The sequence below is a fragment of the Puma concolor genome, chromosome A3 (genome assembly GCF_028749965.1).
Source record: "Puma concolor isolate L17-30 chromosome A3, mPumCon1.1.hap2, whole genome shotgun sequence".
In the NCBI taxonomy this organism is placed as follows: Eukaryota; Metazoa; Chordata; class Mammalia; order Carnivora; family Felidae; genus Puma; species Puma concolor.
In genome coordinates this window covers 30,628,322-30,645,036 of record NC_141669.1, presented here as the reverse complement: position 1 = coordinate 30,645,036, position 16,715 = coordinate 30,628,322, and the positions used below count along the sequence as shown (strand labels likewise).

Here is a 16,715-nt window from a genome sequence, read left to right as displayed (position 1 = left end):
TTGAAAATTTTTTTTAATGCTTGTTTATTTTTGAGAGAGAACCAGAGCATGAGCGGGCGAGGGGCAGACAAAGAGGGCTCCAGGCTCTGAGCTGTCAGCACAGAACCTGACGCGGGGCTGGAACTCACAGACCATGAGATCATGACCTGAGCTGAAGTCGGACGCTAAACCAACTGAGCCACCCAGGCGCCCCTACAGTGTCTTTGAAGAATAAAAAATTCCTAATTTCTTTAAAGAACAATAACTTCTTAAATTTAATGTAGTTGAAATTATTCCTCTATTCACCTTTACCTTTACAGCTTCTACCTTTATATAATTCACAAATTCTTTTCCCACCTAGAAGACAAATATGTTCTCCCATGATGTCTTCTAAAGGTTTTAAACTTTTCCCTTTCACATTCTCCTCTACCCTCACTTTTTAGATTACAAACAGACAACAATAAGTAATGATTCATTATATCATTCTGACATTGTATTTTAGCGGAGAAAGAGGAGGTAAGGAGGGAGGACCAAAAGCCACTGAAGTCAATGAAGTTTGCAAACAAATCAAAAGAACAAAGGTTCAGGCAAGTACACGAGACTCTGAAGACGTTCCTTTTATTACTTACCCTCAAAATATCTCCCAAGAGGGTACCCCTGCCTGGGCCCAGTTCCACCAGTTGGAAAGCTGCATTTCTTCCAGTGGCCATCCATTCACTAATGAACCATATACCTAGCAGCTGGGACAAGGAAAAAAAAACTATACTAAAATATTATAGCGTAAAAGTATATAAAACTCCAAGGAAATATGCATTTTATGCCAGAAAGCAAAATATTTGCCAATGACCACATGTATGTCATTTACTATGTACATATATGTATGCACACCCAGAAGCCTCATGGAGGCGGCATTACAAAAGACACCACTTAGGAAGCCTAGTAACAGAGCACCATTAAAAGGCAGCCCCACTGTAAGAGGTCCCCTGACACAAGGAAGAGGCTAGCACTTCCAGAAAGGTGCTGCTGTTGGGACAGCAGACAGACATATGAAATAAGATGATGCCATTTCTTTACATTCATATGACTGATACGATTACATGGCTTTTTAGGCACAATTACCATTTTTAATACCTGGATTCCACTTCCTCTTGTGTACTACTTTCTATTTCTAAATTCATCGGGGGTTTTTATGTGGAAATCAATGAACTGGAATTCCTGAGGAGAATTGAAAATTTGTGAGGGGGGTTTCCACTGGAACTACGGTACAACCACGGCAGGGTGGGGCCTGAGACCACATCTCGCCCCACGAACTCCTCAGGGTTTTGCAACTTTTCTCCCTTCACTTTTCTCTCTCTCTTTTCTCTATTATTCTGTATTCCTCCAGCATATAAATGATTAAAAATTAGAACTTTTGATGAATCACAAAAGCAAAGGTGTAAAAGACTACTTACTACAGAAGAATACAACCTGATCTGCTCTCAAGTGTTTGTGATACTAGTTTTAATTAATGTTTGTTTTGAGAGAGAGAGAGAGAGAGAGAGAGAGAGAGAGAGAGAGAGAGAGGTGTGCAAAGACAGAGGGACAGAATCCCAAGCAGGCTTTTTTTGCACCTTTAGCACACAGCCCAACGCAGGGCTCGAGCTCACGAACTGTTAGATCATAACCTGAGCCAAAATCAAGAGTCAGACACTTAACCAACTGAGCCACCTAGGCGCCCAGATATTAGCTTCTTTTATAGTTGAAATTGACGATTACCTCCCCAAAGATCTGACTTATTTCCGGTGAAGTAATGAAATCTCCTTTTTCTCCTAGCATGTCACGATACACGTAATATCCCTGAGTAAAAAGAGAAAGTGGAGAAAATGGATTAACTTTCAAGTAAGTTTTGTAAAACACCCCTCCAGAATCTTACATAACGTATACAATGACATAATCATTTGGTGAGAAAGTTCCGTCTTCTAAATAAACATAAGCACTGTGACTTGATTTAAACTTTACACAGCACCAATCACATTGCAGAACTATACTATCCCAACATGACCCCTCCTTAACCATCAAGGCAGAAGCCACACCACATCCATCTCCACACCTGCCAGCCCCTCCCTGCTCCCAACACCCAACACAGTAAGATCCTGCTTACTGTGTTTATATTTCCAAGAAAAGTTTTTTTGTTGTTTTTTTTTTTTTTAATTAGCCCTCTTTGTCCACAAATCCATGCCATTGCAGATGCTCTCCTTTCTCCCTGCCTGTTTCTCCCTGGCAATCTTACACTCAATAAAAGTGAATATCTGCTCAAATGTCACCTTCCCTGACCTCCTCTTCCAGCCCTCCAACTTCAGACTAAATGCAGTGCTTCCTTTCATGTGCTTATTTATTTATGTATCTGTGTTCCTCACCAAGAAACACAGTTATTCGGGATAGAGAACTATCTTATTTACCATACTATTCCAAGTTTCAGCATACTGTCTAAACTTCAAGAAATACTCAAGAATTCTGTTAAAAATTCCTCTATGCTCCTCAAGCCCCTTCTTTCACCATCTTACTCTTTGCAGGTGACCTGGGCTCCAGTCTACACAGGAAGTAACGAATGTTACAAAATAGGACTGACTCAGCTTCCTGACCCCAACTGGCCTCCACCTGCTCCCATTCGTTCCTCGGAACTCAAAGGATGAAATGCCTTCACCTTCTGCTCTTACCCAAACCTAATCCCACCACCTGTGCTCTGGACCACTGCCTCTCCTCACACAGCCCTCATAGGCCAGGATCTTGTTATCATCCCCTTCTCTTATAGCTTTAACTTCCCTCTCTCAGCAGCAGAAATATACTTGAGTCACTCTCAACTTAAAAAAAAAAACAGAAAACAACTTTTCACTTCATACAGCATCTCCCCCTCTAGCCTCTCTCTTCATAAGTGAAGATTGCAGGGATGTTTTTGTGGTGCATTACAAACCACTCTGGTAGCCTAATGAAGGCTATGGATCCCTTCATACAATGTTTTTAAATGCAAGACTTTAAAACACATAGGGTTAAAAAAAAAAAATACTTATCCAATATTTAAAAACTAAACTGATGATATAATAATATATATGCAGCTTTAGAAGTATGTTAATAAAGCCAAACTTAAGGTCCAATAAGTAACAAAGTTTTGAAATACGGATGAGCACAATGGTATTGTGAGATACCTACGATCACTCTGTTGGGTATGACAACATCAGTGATTTCCACTAATGTTAAAGTCACAGGTATTACTGATGCCACAGGATGTCTCCTCTGTTCATAATGAGAGAAATGCTAACTTTCAGAAGCTAAGGAAGTAAATGCAAATTAAACCCACGAGATACCACCTCATGTTAGGTCACCATCAAAAACACAAGAGATGACAAATGTTGGTGTGGATGTGGAGAAAAGGGAACCCTTGTGCACTGTTGGTGGGACTGTAAAATGGTACAGCCACCATGGAAAACAGTATGGAAGATCCTCAAAAACTTTAAAATAGAATACCATATGATTCAGCAATTCCACTTCTAGAATATATCCAAAGAAAATGAAAACACTACCTCGAAAAGAGACCTGCACCTCCATGTTCACAGCAGCACTGTCTATAACAGGCAAGACATGGCAACAGCCTGTGTCCATCAATGGATGAATGGATAAAGAAACTGTGGTATATAAACAGGAGGGCACATGCAGCCACACAAGGGATATCCTTGGAGCATCTGGTTCTGGTGACCAGGGGAGACCGCACATAAGGTACCAGAAGACCTGTTTTACACAAGGCCACTACTTTCAAGACCAAAAGATGTAGCTGGTTTAACAAATACATATATACAAACACAGAGAGTGAAACAAAATGAGGGGACAGAGGACTATGTCCCAAATGAAAGAACAAAGCAAAATCACAGAAAAAACAGCTAAATGAAACTCAGATAAGCAATAACCCTAATAATAAAGAGTTCAAAGTAATGGCCATAAAGAAACTCAGACTTAAGAGTGAATGAATGCACTGAGAACTTCAAAAGAAGACAGAAAATATTCAAAAAGAACCAGTCAGAGCTGAAGAATATAATAACTAAAATGAAAAATATCCTAGAGGGACTCAACAGCAGATTAGAGGATGCAGGACAGATTAGTAATCCAACAGGGTAATGAAAAGCAAACAAACTGAAGACCAAAAAGAAAAAGAATTTAGGGGTGCCTAGGTGGTTCAGTTGGTTGAGCATACAACTTAGGTTCAGGTCATGATCTCACAGCTCATAGGTTTAAGCCCCACATCGGGCTCTGTGCTGACAGCTCAGAGTCTGAAGCCTGTTTAGATTCTGTGTCTCCCTCTCTCTCTCTCTGCCCCTCCCCTGCTCGTGCTCTGTCTTTCTCTCTTTCAAAATAAATAAGCCTTTAAAAAAATTTTTTTTTAAATGAGAATAAGTTAAAGGAATTCTGCAACATCTTCAGGCATAATAGCATTCACATTATTAGGAATCCCAGAAGGATGAGAGAGAGAGGTTGGCGAAAATCTTATTTCAAGAAATAATAGTTGAAAACTTCCCTAATCTGAGGAAGAAAGCAGACATCCAGGAAGCACACAGAACACCTAACAAGACAAACCAGGGAGGTACACAACAAGACACATAATAATTAAAACCGCATAAAGTAATGATAAAGACAGTCTTTTCTTTTTTCATTTTTTTAAAATCTTTCTTTATTTTTGAGAGAGAGAGAGACAGAGTGAGAGCAGGGAAGGAACAGAGAGAGAAGGAGGTGCAGAATCCGGAGCAGGCTCCAGGCTCCAAGCTGTCAGCACAGAGCCCAACGTGGGGCTTGAACTCATGAACCATGAGATCATGACCTAAGCTGAAGTCAGACGCTTAACCGACTGAGCCACCCAGGTGCCCCGATAGAGCACTCTTCGAAGCAGCAAGAGGGGCCCCTGGGTGGCTCAGTCAGTTAACCATTCGACTTTGGCTCAGGTCACGATCTTGCATTTCATGACTTTGAGCCCCGTATTGGGCTCTGTGCTGACACTTCAGAGCCTGAAGTCTGCTTTGGATTCTGTGTCTCCCTCTCTCTGCTCCTACCCAGCTCATTCTCTCTTAAAACTAAACAAACATTTAAAAAAAAAATGTTTTTTTAAAGAAGCAAGAGAAAACTGTAACATACAAGGGAAACCTCATAAGGCTATGAGCTGATTTTTCAGCAGAAACTTTACAGGGAACAAAGGAGTGCTACATTAAAAGCACTGAAAAGAAAAGACCTACAACCAAGAATACTCTACCATGCAAGATTAAAATTCAGAATAGAAGGAGAGACAAAGAATTTCCAAAACAAGATAAAGGAGATCATCATTACCAAACTGGCCTGACAAGAAATGTTAAAGAGAGGGGAGGAGGCAAGATGGCGGAAGTGCATGGAAGCTTTTTGCATGTCTCGTGTCCACAAAATACAGCCAGACGAGACCAACACTAAACCATTCTACACACCTAGAAAACTGATTGGATTAACACAACAATCTGCACAGCCTGAACCACAGAATTCAGCAGGCACACGGCGTGGAGAGCTGAACTTGGGAAGCGAGAAGCCGTGGAAGGTAGGGAACCACTTTTGCGGGTGGAGAGAGGATGGAGACCGGAGGCGGGGTGGGGGGGGGGGGGCGCGGATACGGGAAAAGTATCTAAAAGTATCTAAAAGCAGCTAGAGGACAAAGTGGAAAATTGGAAACAGCCGCAGGGACTAAATTAAAAAGGGAGAAAGGAGAGGGTTTAAATTCCATTAAGACTGTAAACATGGGGAGCACAAAGGCTGCAACTCAGCCGCTCAATACCTGGCGGTGCTCCGGTGGGAAGGGCGAATCTCCAGGAACAGAGTGGGGTCCGGGAGGTTCTTGGGCCACACAGGGAAAAGTGGTTCCACTGATGAAAGGACATTTGGTAGAGACTGTTGAAGCCACCTGGTCCCAGTAGACCCCAGAAGGCAGCCACATTCGCTGGTGCTGGGGCAAGGCCATTGAGAGTGAGGCCTGGTGCCAGATGTGTGTTGTGATTTTCCATAATCCCTGAAATGCTGCGCTACACTGTCTTGCGACCATTTTCTGGGACAGGCTTGCACCTGGCTGCAGCCTCAGGACATCGGCAACAGCAGGATACAGCAGGCGTTCCTGGGTGCAGATGACGTTCGGCCACTGCTCATTCGGCTATCGCTCAGTGAGACCATCGTGCAGAGGGGCACAATGGGTCAAAGCCACAGTCCTTCAGAAGTAAGGGGCCAGGGAAAACAGCCGCATCTGAGACAAAACTTGGGAGAGAGGTACTGCCTGGGGCCTGATCATGGAGAGTGAAAAAGCGGGGAGTGGACAAGAGCTGAAGACAGAGGATGGGTGTGCGATTGCTGATCCGGGAGAACAGACTGGGTAGTCGCGAGGCACCATTTTCTCCACTCCCGTGCATGCGCATATGCACCTGCAAGTGCCGCAACAATCCACCCCAATAGGCTAGCAGCGCCATCTAGTGGAGAGCAGAGCTGTTACACTGAGCCCCACCCAACTGGGCCAACCTTGCTCTTTAAGAACACAAGTCTCGGGGCGCCTGGGTGGCGCAGTCGGTTAAGCGTCGGACTTCAGCCAGGTCACGATCTCGCGGTCCGTGAGTTCGAGCCCCGCGTCAGGCCCTGGGCTGATGGCGCAGAACCTGGAGCCTGTTTCCAATTCTGTGTCTCCCTCTCTCTCTGCCCCTCCCCCGTTCATGCTCTGTCTCTCTCTGTCCCAAAAATAAATAAACGTTGAAAAAAAAAAAAATTTTTAAAAAAAAAGAACACAAGTCTCACCATCGGCTTAATTTATGGACTATAAAGAGCTACATAGACTGACTTCTAGGGGAAAAATGAAACAATTTCAGTCCTACTTCAATCTGTTAGCAGGTTCATCTATTCAATTTTCTTTCTTTTTTTTCTTTTTCTCTTTTACAATTCTTTTCTTGAATACAGAAAAAGAAAAAACTCATTTTTATTTTCAATTCTTATTAAAAATATCTTTATTTTTATTACTATATTTTTTACTTTTGTGTAAATTTTTTCAAATTGTATTTTACTTCCATCATTCTAGTCTACTTCAGCGTATTCATACAATCTTTCAAATTTTCATACAATCTTTTTTTTCTTTCTTTTTCTCTTTTCCATTTCCTTTCTTTTTCTTGAATGCAGAAAAACTTCATTTTTACTCTCAATTTCTATTAAAAATATTCTTATTTAATTTTTGTTACTATATTTTTGGCTTTTATGTAAATTTTTTCAAATTCTATTTTACTTCCACCATTTTATTTTAGTCTACTACAGCGTATTCACTTTTTCAAATTTTCAAACGATTTTATTTTTTCTTTTTCATTTCTTTTCTTTTTTCTTAAATACAGAAAATGAAAAAATTCATATTTATTTTTAACTTTTATTAAAAATATTTTTTCTACTATATTCTTGATTTTTGTGCATATTATTTCAAATTCTATTTTACCCCCATCATCTCATTTTAGTCTACTTCAGTGTATTCATTTTTTCAAATTCTCAAACGATTTCCTTCCCCCCCCTTTTTTTTCTCTAATCTGTCAAACCACCTTCAACACCCAGACCAAAACACACCTAGGATCTAGCATTATCTATTTGATTTGTGTGTATGTGTGTGTTTTTAATGTTTAACTTTACTATTTTTTTAATTTTAATTTTTTTAATTTCAATTTTTCTACCTCATTAATTCCTTTTCTCCCTTCAAAATGACAAAACAAAGGAATTCACCCCAAAAGAAAGAGCACGAAGAAACAACAGCCAGGGATTCAACCAACACAGATACAAGCAAGATGTCTGAACCAGAATTTAGAATCATGATAATAAGAATACTAGCTGGAGTCGAAAATAGATTAGAATCCCTTTCTGTAGATATAAATGAAGTAAAAAATAGCCAGAATGAAATTAAAAATGCTTTAACTGAGCCGCAATCATGGATAGATGCAGCAGCGGCAAGGATGGACAAGGCAGAACAGAGAATCAGTGATATAGAGGTCAAACTTATAGAGAATACGAAGCAGAAAAAAAGAGGGAGATTAAGGCAAAAGAGCATGATTTAAGAATTAGAGAAATCAGTGACTCATTAAAAAGGAACAACATCAGAATCATAGGGGTCCCAGAAAAGGAAGAGAGAGAAACAGGGGTAGAAGGGTTATGTGAGCAAATAATAGTGGAAAACTTTCCTAACCTGGGGAAAGACACAGACATCAAAATCCAGAAAGCACAGAGGACTCCCATTAGATTCAACAAAAACCGACCATCAATAAGTCAAATAGTCAAATAGTCAAATTCACAAAATACTTAGGGAAGGAGAGAATCATGAAAGCAGCAAGGGAAAAAAAGTCCCTAACATACAAGGGAAGACAGCTCAGGTTTGCAGCAGACCAATCCACAGAAACTTGGCAGGCCAGAAAGGAGTGGCGGGATATATTCAATGTGCTGAATCAGAAAAATATGCAGCCAAGAATTCTTTATCCAGCAAGGCTGTCATTCAAAATAGAGAGATAAAAAGTTTCCCAGACAAACAAAAATTAAAAGAGTTTGTGACCATTAAACCAGCCCTGCAAGAAATTTTAAGGGGGACTTTCTGAGGGGAGAAAAGATGAAAACACACACACACACACACCAAAAACAACAAAAGATTAGAAAGGACCACAGAACACCACCAGAAACTCCAACTCTACAAGCATCAAAATGGCAATAAATTCATATCTTTCAGTACTCACTCTAAATGTCAATGGACTCAATGCTCCAATCAAAATACATAGGGTAACAGAATGGATAAGAAAACAAGACCCATCTATATGCTGTTTACAAGAGACCCACTTTAGACCTAAAGACACCTACAGATTGAAAATAAGGGTATGGAGAACCATCTACCATGCTAATGGTCAACAAAAGAAAGCCAGAGTAGCCATACTTATATCAGACAAGCTAGACTTTAAAATAAAGACTGTATCAAGAGATGCAGAAGGGCATTATATCATAATCAAGGGGTCTACAGAGCAAGAAGACCTAACAATTGTAAACAGTTATGTGCCAAATGTGGAAGCACCCAAATATATAAATCAATTAATCACAAACATAAAGAAACTCATTGATAGTAATACCATAATAGTAGGAGACTTCAGCACCCCACTCACAACATTGGACAGATCATCTAATCAAAAAATCAACAAGGAGGGGTGCCTGGGTGGCTCAGTTGGTTGAGCGTCTGACTTCAGCTCAGGTCATGATCTCGCAGTTCATGAGTTTGAGCCCCGTATCGGGCTCTGTGCTGACAGCTCAGAGCCTGGAGCCTGCTTCGGATTCTGTGTCTCCCTCTCTCTCTGCCCCTTCCCCGCTCATGCTCTGTCTCTGTCCCCCAAAAATGAATAAATGTTAAAAAAAAATTTTTTTAAAAATCATCAAGGAAACAATGGCTTTGAATGACACATTGGACCAGATGGACTTAACAGATATATTCTGAACATTTCATCCTAAAGCAGTAGAATATACATTCTTCTCCAGTGTACATGGAATGTTCTCCAGAATAGACCATATACTGGGACACAAATCAGCCCTAAGTAAGTACAAAAAGATCAAGATCATACCGTGCATATTTTCAGACCACAATGCTATGAAACTCAAAATCAACCACAAGAAAAAATTTGGAAAGGTAACAAATACTTGGAGACTGAAGAACATCCTACTAAAGAATGAATGGGCTAACTAAGCAGTTAAAGAGGAAATTAAAAAGTATATGGAAGTCAATGAAAATGATAGCACCACAACCCAAAACCTCTGGGATGCAGCAAAGGCGGTCATAAGAGGAAAGTATATAGCAATCCAGGCCTTCCTAAAGAAGGAAAAAAGATCTCAGATACACAACCTAATCTTACACCTTAAGGAGCTGGAAAAAGAACAGCAAATAAAACCCCAAACCAGCAGAAGACAAGAAATAATAAAAATTAGAGCCAAAATTAATGCTATCGAAACCAAAAAGACAGTAGAACAGATCAATGAAACCAGAATTAATAAAATTTGATTAACAAATTTCTTGGAAAGAATTAACAAAATTGATAAACCACTAGCCAGTCTGATCAAGAAGAAAAAGGACCCAAATACATAAAATCAAGAATGAAAAAGGAGAGATCACAATCAACACAACAGAAATAAAAACAATAATAAGAGAATATTATGAGCAATTATATGCCAATCAAATGGGTAATCTGGAAGAAATGGACAAATTCCTAGAAACATATACACTACCAAAACTGAAACAGGAAGAAATAGATTTGAACAGACCCTTAACCAGTAAGGAAATCGAATTAGTAATCAAAAATCTGTCAAAAAACAAGAGTCCAGGGCCAGATGACTTTCCAGGGGAATTCTACCAAACATTTAAGGAAGAGTTAACACCAATTCTCTTGAAGCTTTTCCAAAAAATAGAAATGGAAGGAAAACTTCCCAACTCTTCCTATGATGCCAGCATTACCTTCATTCCAAAACCAGAAAGAGACCCCACTAAAAAGGAGAACTATAGACCAATTTCCCTGATGAATATGGATGCAAAAATCCTCAACAAGATATTAGCCAACCGGATCCAACAATACGTTAAAAAAATTATTCACTACAACCAAGTGGGATTTATACCTGGGATGCAGAGCTGGTTTAATATCCACAAAACAACATGATTCATCACATCAATAAAAGAAAGGATAAGAACCATATGATCCTCTCAATAGATGCAGAGAAAGCATTTGACAAAACACAGCATCTTTTCTTGATAAAAACCATCAAGAAAGTAGGGATAGAAGGATCATACCTCAAGATCATAAAAGCCATATATGAACGACCCAATGCTAATACCATCCTCAAAATGGGGAAAAACTGAGAGCTTTCCCCCCAAGCTCAGGAACAAAACAGGGATATCCACTCTCACCAGTGTTGTTCAACATAGTATTGGAAGTCTTAGCCTCTGCAATCAGACAACACAAAGAAATAAAAGGCATCCAGATCAGCCAGGAAGAGGTCAAACTTTCACTCTTCGCAGATGGCATGATAGTCTATATGGAAAACCCAAAAGATTCCACCAGAAAACTGCTAGAACTGATTCATGAATTCAGCAAAGTTGCAGGATATAAAATCAATGCACAGAAATCGGTTGCATTCCTATACACCAACAATGAAGCGACAGAAAATCAAGGAATCAATCCCATTTACAGTTGCACAAAAAACCTACAAAATACCTAGGAATAAATCTCACCAAAGAGGTGAAAACTATAGAAACCTTATGAAACAAATTGAAGAAGACACAAAGAAATGTAAAAAGATTCCATGCTCCTGGATAGGAAGAACAAATATTGTTAAAATGTCGATACTATGCAAAGCAATCTACATATTCAATGCAATCCCTATCAAAACAACACCAGCATTCTTCACAGAGCTAGGGCAAACAATCCTAAAATTTGTATGGAACCAGAAAAGACCCCGAATAGCCAAAGCAATCTTGAAAAAGAAAACCAAAGCAGGAAGCATCACAATCCCAGACTTCAAGCTATACTACAAAGCTGTAATCATCAAGACAGTATGGTACTGGCACAAGAACAGACACTCAGATCAATGGAACAGAATAGAGAACCCAGACATGGACCCACAAACGTATGGGTAACTAATCTTTGACAAAGCAGGAAAGAATATCCAATGGAATAAAGACAGTCTCTTCAGCAAGTGGTGCTGGGAAAACCGGACAGCGACATGCAGAAGAATGAACATGGACCACTTTCTTACACCATACACAAAAATAAACTCAAAGTGGATGAAAGACCTCAATGTAAGACAGGAAGCCATCAAGATCCTCAAGGAGAAAGCAGGCAAAAACCTCTCTGATCTTGCCCACAGCAACTTCTTACTCAACACGTCTCCAGAGGCAAGGGAAACAAAAGCAAAAATGAACTACTGGGACCTCATCAAAATAAAAGGCTTCTGCACAGCAAAGGAAACAATCAGCAAAACTGAAAGGCAACCGACAGAATGGGAGAAGATATTTGCAAATGACATATCAGATAAAGGGTTAGTATCGAAAATCTACAGTTTTCTACAATCTATATCAAACTCAACACCCAAGAAACAAATAAGCCAGTGAAGAAATGGGCAAAAGACATGAAAAGACGCTTCTCCAAGGAAGATATCCAGATGGCCAACCGACACATGAAAAAATGCTCAATATCACTCATCATCAGGGAAATACAAATCAAAACCACAATGAGATACCACCTTACACCTGTCAGAATGGCTAACATTAACAACTCAGGCAACAACAGATGTTGGCGAGGATGTGGAGAAAGAGGATCTCTTTTGCATCGTTGGTGGCAATGCAAGCTGGTGCTGCCACTCTGGAAAACAGTATGGAGGTTCCTCAAAAAACTAAAAATAGAACTACCCACGACCCAGCAATTGCACTCCTAGGCATTTATCCACAGGATACAGGTGTGCTGTTTCAAAGGGACACATGCAACCTCATGTTTATAGCAGCACTATCAACAATAGCCAAAGTATGGAAAGAGCCCAAATGTCCATCAAAGGATGAATGGATAAAGAAGATGTGGTAAAAAAAAAAAAAAAAAAAAGAAAAAGAAAAGAAAAAAAAAGATGTGGTATATGTATTCAATGTAGTATTAGCAAGCAATAAATGAAATCTTGCCATTTACAACTACGTGGATGGAACTGGAGGGTACTATGCTAAGTGAAATTAGTCAGAGAAAGACAAAAATCATAGGACCTCACTCACATGAGGACTTTAAGAGACAAAACAGATGAACATAAGGGAAGGGAAACAAAAATAATTTAAAATAGGGAGGGGTACAAAACAGAAGAGACTCATAAATATGGAGAACAAACTGAGGGTTGCTGGAGGGGTTGTGGGAGGGGGGATGGGCTAAATGGGTAAGGAGCACTAAGGAATCTACTGAAATCATTGTTTCACTATATGCTAACTAGTTTAGATGTAAATTTTAAAAAACAAAAGATTAAATTAAAAAAAAAAAAGTAAATCCTAAGAGTTCTCATTACAAGACAAAAATTTTTCTCCCTTTTTGTTTCCTTTCTTCTTAATGTATCTACATAAGGTGGATATTAACTGAATTCACTGTGGTAATGTCACAACATGTGCACATCAAGCCATCATGCTGTACCCCTTAAGCTTATACAGTGACGTACATCAATAATTTCTCAGTAAAAATGGGGGGAAAAAAAGAAGCTAATGCAAATGGTGTAATTTTTATTCCCATCCAAGGTCACAGCCCCGTTTCTATTCAAGGATCCCTAGGTTAAGAAACTCTACTTTCAAATGGTAGCTACGTTTGTGGTGAGCATAGTATAAGGTACAGTCATCGAAATCACCATGTTGTACACCTGAAACTACTGGGACATTGTATCAACTATGCTCCAATTAAAAAAAAAAGGTTTAACAAATTTTAAATAAAAATTAAGGCTGATTTAAAAAAAAAAAAAGCCTTTACTCTAAATTCAAAGAGTTTCCTCAAGGCTTAATCCGGGGTAACCTTCGGTTCTCTAAATATATTCTTTCAGATTCCTTGGATTTTAACACCATCCATACGCTGGTGAACAAATTAATATATGCATATCCAATCTTTCTCAAGAACTCTAGACCCTTACAGCCAGCTGCTCACTTGCTGTCTCCGCCTGGATGTCATCACCAATGTGCATCAAATGCACCTCCTAATGTTCTCCCCTTGCACTAACACAAAAGTCTAAATTCCAGGAAAGCCTTGAATGAACTGGCTCCTCCCTCAAACTCATCTATTTTCCTCACCATTACCTGCCACACCCAGTCACCACCCACCAGCCATACTGGTGCCTTTTTTTCCCCTGTGAATGCCAAGACATTGGCCAGCTCTAAAACTTTGTACTTCCCCTTCCTCCATCGGGGACTCACTCCCAGTTCTTGGCCAGGCTGGCCCATCTCAACCATCTAGCCTTTCCTGGCCACCTACCTACCAAGGGAACTTTTACAACCCCTACTCCCACTGCACCACTTATTTTCAACCCCACCAACCCGTTGAGGTTTTTTTTTTTTCTTCTTTTCCTTGCCTTCAGAAGCACTTGCAACAATTTATAATTATCTTGTTTCCTTATTTATAGATCATTTCCTCACTAGAACATAAGTGCCATGTTCCACTGTCCACTGCAGTATTCCCAGTGCCTGAGATAGTGCCTGGCCCTTTTGGAGCCTGAATCAATGATGAATGAACCCTCACTCTAACACACAGATGTTTGTTCTAAAGTTTCTCCCTATGTGAACTGTTGGTATGTGGTAGCACTGAGTACAGGTATGAAAGGATCCCTGCCTTCACCACATCCAACAGCAATAGGCCAAACAAACCCCAGAAGTCCAGATTTCATATTTCGACCCATCAACAGGTAATACATTCTAAACCAAAAGGACCCCAGCTTTCACCAAGTGGCTTTGTTGAGCAGAGAAGGAAATCCAGGACAGAGAGCAGGGGCAGTGCTTAATCCTTGAAGCGTAAAACCTAGACCTTCCATTCCCAAAAAGGAAACCCAGAATATGCTTCCAATGCCTGCTAATGCCATCCCAACACAGACAAAGCTCCAGGACTAAATTCATAATTCCAGATGCCTATTGTAGATTTCCACTTAAGTCCTGTCTGCACTTCAGGTTCATACATTGGATTGAATTCTGTCCTTTTCCTCCCTCTTAAAGAGGCTACTGCTCTTTCTCCTTCTACATTCCCTTCTCCCAGAGAAATGATACCACCAGCTACCATCAATCAGCCCAGGTAGGAAAGACATCCTCATTTCCTAAATTCAGTGGGTTACACTGCCTCTTGAACAGCTTTGGAATTCGTTCTCTCTTCTTTATGGCACTGCCACTGACTTGATCCATCCCTAACCACCTGACACTAATTCTCCATCTCCAGGTCTGTGGGAGTGGCTCTTCCCCTGCAGAAGGCACCACCGCTGCCTGGACTTGGGGCTTCCCTGTGCACACCCCTCCTGGCTCACACCTCAAGGCCACTAGAGCAGGGCCTGGTCCTCGGGCTCCCCGACTGGTACCTTGGCGGGGTTGGTCAAGACCTCCTTCATGTACTCAGCCACAGTGATGGGGCCAGTTGCTTTGATTTTGTACATAAGATGCCGCAGCATTGGTGTCACCTGGTTTTCTGCCGACTCTCTCCCGGAACTGAAGTATTTCCCTCTCCAAAACCAGGGAATGACTGCGAAAAACAGTTAAACGGGACCATGAAAAAATCTTAATTTCTTTGCAAGTGCAAGCAGCCTGAGTGCTTCCGAAGCAGCTGCGTTAACTCTTAACCTCGCACGAAGCAAGCCCACCAGGCGCCGGCAGGAACGCACAGTGCCCGCGACCAGCCATTTGGGGTCTGAGGCTGGACTCGTCTGCACCTCAAAACCCCCAAGAGGCGTCCTGCACCCCAGGAGCGCCCAATTGAGGAAGGCACCCCAGACAGTCTCTACCGCAACCGGGGCTCTGGCGAGGCGAACGCTTACCCGCGCGAGCCGCGGAGCACAGCGGCCCCACGCCTACCCTTGCAAGGACTCTCATGCCGAACTTCGCAGGCTGCAGCGCGCAGTCCCGGGGTGTGGAGTAAAGCCATTTCCGGGAGAGGGCCCGCCCCTGCAGGAAGTACGTCACTGAGGCAAACGAAAAGAGGCTCTGGGCTGTTTGCGCGTGCTGTGCTGGTAATGGCGGCCGCCAGGAAGCCTTTGGAGTTCCATGCCAAGCGGCCCTGGGGCGGAGAGGAGGCGGTAGAAGATCCGGACGAGGACAGCGAAGAGGATAACGATGAAGCCGAAAATGGGTTCTCTCTGGAGGAAGTATTACGGCTTGGAGGCACCAAGGTAATGGCCTCGGACTCAGACAAGGGGACAGAGGCGCCCGGGGTGGTCTCGCAAGTGATCCGGCGAGTGGCGTGGGAGGTTGTCCTGAACCCTGATTCCAGCTTCGAAACTGTGTTGTGCCCTTCCTGCACTTCTTTTCTACTGCTCTCTACGAGAGAAGAGTGCTTTAGAATTGAACGTGTTTACGCTGTGGCCTTTCTTAGGATGTAGGTCACTCATTTTCACTGATGGATAATTGGCACTCCATAAGGTCAGAGAGGACTGACCTTTTTTGGGTCCTGACATCGTGGCATCAGTGTTCTGTACTCCAGTGCGGTTGGAACGTTAACTTCTGTCCTCACGGAATACATGCACGTGTTTACTGTGCGTTCTAGAAGCCTTCTGCGCTCTCGGAATTTACATCCTAATTAAGGAAAAGAAACAGTAACCAACTTTTGAATGCATAGAACGTCGGATGCTGAGTAGTGCCACGGAGAAAAAGAAAATCAGAAAAGAGGGTAATTAGTGGGAAGGGCGTAACAGTTTCACGTGAGGTGATCGGGGAACTCATCACGGAGATGTTTAGGCATAAAACTAGGAAAGAAAGGAGTGAGCCATGCTGCTCTCTGAACTACAAAAATGTCAAGTGTAGCTGAGGCCCAGTGAGGTAAGGAGAGAGTGTAAGAAATGAAGTAAGAAAGGTAAGAATGTAGGCCTGTCCCTGGGTTTGATGGAAAACCTTAAAAGGTTTGGAGCAAATACCTGGCAGAATTTAGCTTATTTTTTTAGTAAATGTTTGAGACTATAGCTTGGGGAGGGGGAGACATGGGGGC

General features: G+C 41.4%; 1 protein-coding gene across 2 annotated transcripts in view; it reads right to left on the bottom strand.

Annotated features, from left to right (window-relative positions):
* Positions 1-16,715, bottom strand: part of NDUFAF7 (NADH:ubiquinone oxidoreductase complex assembly factor 7) — a 32,810-nt gene that overhangs the window by 8,480 nt on the left and 7,615 nt on the right. The window contains exons 2-6 of one of the 2 annotated variants that reach the window (XM_025927302.2): positions 16,170-16,306; positions 15,553-16,051; positions 15,100-15,260; positions 1,735-1,815; positions 609-719 (exon numbers count right to left, since the gene is read on the bottom strand). In XM_025927302.2, coding sequence (XP_025783087.2) covers positions 609-719; positions 1,735-1,815; positions 15,100-15,260; positions 15,553-16,051; positions 16,170-16,253 — 936 coding nt within the window. In that variant the 5' untranslated portion in view covers positions 16,254-16,306. The remainder of the gene's footprint in view (positions 1-608; positions 720-1,734; positions 1,816-15,099; positions 15,261-15,552; positions 16,052-16,169; positions 16,307-16,715) is intronic. The other variant, XM_086700368.1, reaches the window with a different exon arrangement.